We start from the raw sequence: 6,238 nt of genomic DNA, 5'->3' as shown, positions 1-6,238 counted from the left end.
GATAAAAGCTTCGCTTTTACTTTACATAATATTCTTATGCTATGGTCTCTTTAGACGAGGAAGTTTTATATAATTTGGATCGAACTTCACAGGTAAGTTCGTTTGATCCAAGAAACTAACACTATAGATGTATTCGACTTGGTTTGATCTATAAAGTTTAGTAGTTTGCAAGTAGACTACACCTCTATAATATATCCAGTGTCCTTGCTGGTTCGCTACTAATTTTCTGTGGATATCGATTTTGCCCATTGTTCGCTTGACGGACGGGAAGCACTACCAATATTTTAGATCCCGAGATTGAGGTTAGGTTAGGATTTATAGTTATAGATATGCTTATTTTATTTTGAATATTTGTATGTGAATAGCGTTTGTGATATAGCATAATATAGTACTTAAATGTAAAACAGTCGATATTATCTACTACTACTTATAAAGAGTTTTGATATGAAGTTTTCATATCTATCATATACACAATTTTAATTTTATTTTAAAAACTTTCTAGCCATATACTTAGGATGGCCCTTCTTAAGTCAAAAACCAAAGAACTCCCTGAAGATGCAGTTGTTCTCAGCCCACAAGATGCATTAAAATACCAAATGGACATTGTTAAACAATGGCACAAAACATCTGATGTGTAAGTTACTTGCTTAAAATATAACAATTGCATTTGTATAGCCGGTTTGGGTTATGTATTTTTTAATTATTTAATGAAAATATTCCATAAACATACCCCCAAGCATATACCCTTAACAGTTCATACTAAAACTTAGTTTCATTGGTGTAATAGCACATTATTATAGCATCAAAAAGATTTTTCATTTTACATATATATCATCTGATATATAAAAGACTTTACAATTATATTTATAATATAATTGTTGCTATAATATAATGTGATAAACAATACTGATAAAATTAAATGAAAACTATATCATAGACAAAGATGTACCTAATTGCCATTTTCACTTAAATATTTTTACATATTGTTTTCTAGTAGATAACAAACACAGATTTTACTACTTTAATTATTTTTAAAGATTTTATAACTGTCACAAATTTGTTCAAGACTCTATTTTCATATGGGATGATTTTAGCCAATCACAGTTAAAAATAGAACAAGTTCCCAAAATTGTACTTTAAAAAGTGCAGATGCCACACTGGGATAAAATAATAGAAAATAAATATGTTTAAATAACAATATAAAAATAAAAATTTTAAACTTAATAACTAAAATGCTTATGATTGATATCGCACACTAACCCACAATAAGAGTCATGACCTTTTGTATCTGAGACAGTGTTTATAAAAAAGAATTTTTTACATTTTCAGATACTTTGTTAAAGTATCTTTTAGTAGAATAGAAAACTTCCTTCAGTCTCCTTGTGTTCTTTAAAATTTGCATTGGTCAACAAGGAAAGGTGAAAATGTTTATTAAACTTTTGTCCACACAAATATTGGTAAATTTCTTTCCATATGCATACAAGAATAATCTGAAACTATATGAACAGGGCCTATCATGACTAGACAGGATAATAAGTATAAAGTTGTGTTCATAAAATTGGAAAAAATTGTTTCTCTTATAATTATTGCTGCCCGTTTTTTGCCACAATCATATAAATACTCTGCCACTGCTGATTTATATTAATGCCATAAAAAAAGCGTAATGTAATCTAAAGCATTGGCAACTTATTTGTCTCACTAAGACAGTTTAATCTGACTTAGAACCCTCTTTAATCCTAAGGTGTTAGTGCATTGGTTTGAATGAAAAATTCTTAAGTTATTTGTAGGGTTAGGTTTAAAGTAAGTAGCCTTCTAGAGAGACTCAATGATCGGTGTCTCACCCCTAGTTAGATATCCCCAAGCAAATGTGATTTCTTTAGAGTTCTGACCTGGGAAAGTGTTTAATTCCTTCCTTATAGAGGGAGGCAACTTCTATGGCCTACCTTATCCTTTTCATCCTTCTCCATCTACGCTCTTTTTCATCTTGATTTTTTTTACCAGGCCAATCTTATGCATGTGAGCCCACAATCTGCTACTTTATAAAGTTAAAACTCCTGCTGATATTGTATGGTTTTCACTTGTTCTATGAGAAATTTATCCTCATAGTAATGAGCTTTCGCTTTTGAGATTACTATCATTACTATCTACATGGTGAATAGATTTTAATGTTTTTGTATTTTACTGTTTTACCTCCAATTTTGCACAAAACTTAATAACATATAGTCCCTCCTGAGCTATAAATGTGTACATTCTAATGTTGATTAGTTTAACTCTTGCTTTTTGCAGTAATTGTGGTTCTGTTTTTCTCAGAAATGGTCTTAAAGTTTGGCTAATGATTAGTTTTCAAGTGAGTTGTTCATCTTTTAACTGTTTTTTTATATAGTAAACCTACAGTACAGTTGCCTAAACAAGTTTATTATACTTAACCTACTATTTACTTAATTATGGTATTAAAAATGTACCAATTTTTGATTTATTTCCTTTCAGACTAGCCTTGAGATATGGACCTTATATTTTGGGAACCACAGCACTGCTAAGTGGCATATTTTATAATAATTATTTTAGAAAAAAATTTATGCTTGGACATCTTGGTAGATTGTCTACATACTTGCCAATATCAGTAGTGCCAGCCACCCTGACGGCAGTATTACATACTGAAGTAAGTTTGCCTTAGTAAGATTTTCTGGGTAAAAATATGTGTAGTACCTAGAAATATTATTTTCAAACTATCTATTGTTTGTTTCGATATGTTACAATGCATCTTTTAATTTTATTTGAAATGTTATTCTTTTATTTGAATTTACCAATTTTTTTTATAATAATAGTCCTGTTAGTGTAATTTATATAAACATTATAAACCCATATTATTATATTCTTCTTGTAATGTCCGTTTGTTTTCCTAATTAAGTTGTTATAATTTGTGACACTCTGAATATGTATGTATAATTAATTTTTTTTAGCTAGTCCTTAAGGATATCATACTCTTAAAATCTGACCAATGTCCGCTGTGCTTGCAAACAAGAGCTGCTATTCTCCAAGTTGGGTTTTCTACTATTTTTCCTATAATAATTGGCCCTATGGGCTGCGCAGCAGTAAGTATTGGTGGTATTTCAAAGCAACATTTTACTTGTATATCTGATATTTTGGTATTGGATTAATAGTGTAGTAACATAGGGCCTATCTTTACAATTGGTCAATATTTTTAAATTTATTTGAAATTCTTAAATTATATATATTTATTTATATTTAAATCAATTGAAAATAGGTTTTCGTTCCTTACGCGTTGATACGTTTTTCTAATTTTTTTTTTTTAATTTGTTTTAAAACTTTTATAAATATATCATCCAACGAATTTTTCTGTCTAATTTCAGGTAGCGATGAGATATGGCACATTCAATTTGCCATACCTCCATGAAAAACCCAAAGAAGTATTCAATATTTTTCGCAAGATGTTTACGAAAATTCAGACCAAATCAATGTATTTTATGATAGGACAAGCATTTTTGGCATCTGTTGTTACTTATTATGAAGCGAAAAACCTGTTTACTATATCGGCAGAACTAGCGCGATATGACTCGAGCTCTTTTGATGAATAACAGGATAAATGACGCTGGAAAACGGATAATTATGAAGACGTTTTCTTTTGAGTTATATAGTTGAACAAATAAAATACTTCTAGTTACTGTTATAGATATCGATTTTTAAGACATTATTACGAGTGACCAATAACTTAAACCTTCCTTCAGTTGTGTGGTTTCTGGAATGTTTGGAGATAAGTTTTAGAAGAATTAAAAACTTTGAAATTAAAAGAACGAAATTTAGGTAATTAAACAAACTAATAATAAGATAATAAACTCAATAAGAGTGAAGAAAATATAAAATCGTTTAATCAGAAAATATACTAATTTATTAGTGGTTTTTCACTTTTTTGGTTCTTTTTGTTCGTTCAATTTGTAAAACAAGTAAGAAAATCTCATCCATTTTTTCACAAAGAGACCGACGTATACAACAGACGAAAAACAATGAAAAACACAAAGTCACGGTCTCACAACATTTACTTAAAGCTACACGTGTTTCGCTCTATTCAGAGCATCATCAGGCCTTAAAAAGCCACTAACGTTGGCAAAAACCTAAGCATTGTTGAAGAAACCATATTTTTAACAGCAGATTCCTCCGTGCAATAAGATTCTTCAGATAGTGGCGAATGAGCTGAGCTTGACTAGCATTTTCAAATAAGAAAATCTCATCCATTTTTTCACAAAGAGACCGACGTATACAACAGACGAAAAACAATGAAAAACACAAAGTCACGGTCTCACAACATTTACTTAAAGCTACACGTGTTTCGCTCTATTCAGAGCATCATCAGGCCTTAAAAAGCCACTAACGTTGGTTTTTGCCTTGGGTAATTATAATTAAAGGTTTAATTATACCGGGTGGTGCATCGCCAAGCTGGCCATAGGAAATCCCATATAAATGACTTTCAAATATTGTCTCCCTGTATATTTTACAGAAAAACTGAGTTTTTAAAGATAAGCCACCATACCAAATTTCATTACTTTCTAATAAGCGATTTAGAACTTTTGAAAAAAACTAAAATATAAAACCACCAGTGGAATTATCAAAGGGTTGTCATCTATTTATTTATTTAGTAGTCAGTATGAATAATTATTACACTAAGGAAGAGAAAATATACATGGGGAATAGTTTTCGAAATGTTCTCAGTGAATTTCCCTGATAGGCATTTTCAAGTAAAACAATACTGCACAATATTAATAACTTTAAGACTAAGACTACACTAATAGTAAATGCAAATGCTCAGAACAAAATAATAATGATGGCAGAGCTGGAAAAAATAATGTAGATTTTGAAATGCTACTTCATGTTAAAGAAAATAAAAGAATTAGCAGCAGAACTCTTGGTGAAGTTGTAGAAAAAAATAATAGTTCATGTATTGCGCACACTAAAAAAAACACAAACAAAACAAAATTTTAACTGATCTGATAACTGACTGTTTAAACTGATCTTTATTCTCCGTCTCACCTTTATACCTTCTTGAATCGCGGAAAAATTCTCATATTTCAACACTTGAACCAACTGCAAAAGGTACAGTAGAATTTCATCGTCTGGCGCCTGTTGTAGTCTTATTATCGCATATCTACGCACTGCCGGGTGATTGAATTTGGACTAAGAAGCTCCAAGGCATCTTCCACGTCCATGGGCACACAAATATCCATCAGATGTAAAGCTTGACGCACCTCATTGTGGTGTTTCCAGTTTACACACTTTAAAAATTGAAAAATGGCTTCAACGATAGGATATAGCTTGTCAGGCATATATAATACATATAATACGTTTATTGTCTCAACATATTATTTTATTATCCCATTATTTTATAAGTTCTATGATATGTTTCAAGTTTTCTACAATGTGTTTTAAGGGACTGTGTTATAATTCCCGTATTCTAATTAATGCTCCAGTCTTTCTCAGACGGCGTGTTCCGTAACCATCGCTATATACATGTTTTTAAAGTTGAGTCAGTTATTTTAACTGCTTGTAGGACTCCGCCAAAGGGCGTTGATATACCAAAAATCACCTTGCACAAAAGTTGCATAATAAGATAGTTACTTCACATTACTCCAAACTATTTTTAAAGTTAAAAGTTTATCGTTTTTACAAAAATTATTTAAAATTGTCCCCATTTGTTCGATTCACGCACAATCTTGCTTGGCGAATCCACGATTGTTTATAAGCTTCGAAAATAATATCCTGGTATCCACGAATTAAATCACAACAATTTTGAATGCGTTAATGGTGTCGAAGAAAAAGAAAATTAGATCTTTTTACAGCATTAGAAATTTCTACTGCCCAATAACATGATTGTTGTGGAAATTTTGCACTTTATCTCGTAGTATAAATTTGACCTCGTCTGTACACAAAATTAATTTTTTTAAATCTTCTAATCTAAGTATTACGTCATTGCTTTCGAAAACATGGGTCAATTTTCCGCACAAAATAATCAAACAAATGAAATACGCACCATTAAAGACTGATACAATTGATCGAACTAAAGATTCGTACTGAAAACCACTAACACAAAATATAAACGGTAAGAGCAGTACACAAGAAACGGCAATGTACACGGAATTCAATTATTAAAATTTTTGTTTTTATTTTACCGAGTAAAGTGGTCTAATGTTTTTTCGCCATTGTCAAAGCAATGGAAAAAAGATCTGTA

At 30.7% G+C, this 6,238-nt stretch overlaps 1 protein-coding gene across 1 annotated transcript; it reads left to right on the top strand.

Annotated features, from left to right (window-relative positions):
• The first annotated feature begins 301 nt into the window (after positions 1 to 301).
• LOC126743413 (uncharacterized) lies at positions 302 to 3,690 on the top strand. Its single transcript, XM_050450502.1, has 4 exons — positions 302 to 634; positions 2,488 to 2,659; positions 2,961 to 3,092; positions 3,372 to 3,690. Exons 1-4 carry the CDS (start codon positions 516 to 518, stop codon positions 3,594 to 3,596), a joined length of 648 nt encoding a protein of 215 aa, XP_050306459.1. The 5' UTR covers positions 302 to 515; the 3' UTR covers positions 3,597 to 3,690.
• The last annotated feature ends 2,548 nt before the right edge of the window (positions 3,691 to 6,238 follow it).

This window comes from Anthonomus grandis, chromosome 12 (assembly GCF_022605725.1).
Source record: "Anthonomus grandis grandis chromosome 12, icAntGran1.3, whole genome shotgun sequence".
Taxonomy (NCBI): domain Eukaryota; kingdom Metazoa; phylum Arthropoda; class Insecta; order Coleoptera; family Curculionidae; genus Anthonomus; species Anthonomus grandis.
The sequence above is the reverse complement of the archived record's forward strand: the minus strand, read 5'-3'. Positions and strand labels throughout refer to the sequence as shown.

Coding starts and splice junctions, on each gene's coding strand:
- LOC126743413 (XM_050450502.1), top strand. CDS start 516: ATGGCCCTTCTTAAGTCAAAAACCAAAGAACTCCCTGAAGATGCAGTT. Junction 635..2,487: donor TGGCACAAAACATCTGATGT/GTAAGTTACTTG, acceptor ATTTCCTTTCAG/ACTAGCCTTGAGATATGGAC. Junction 2,660..2,960: donor CGGCAGTATTACATACTGAA/GTAAGTTTGCCT, acceptor AATTTTTTTTAG/CTAGTCCTTAAGGATATCAT.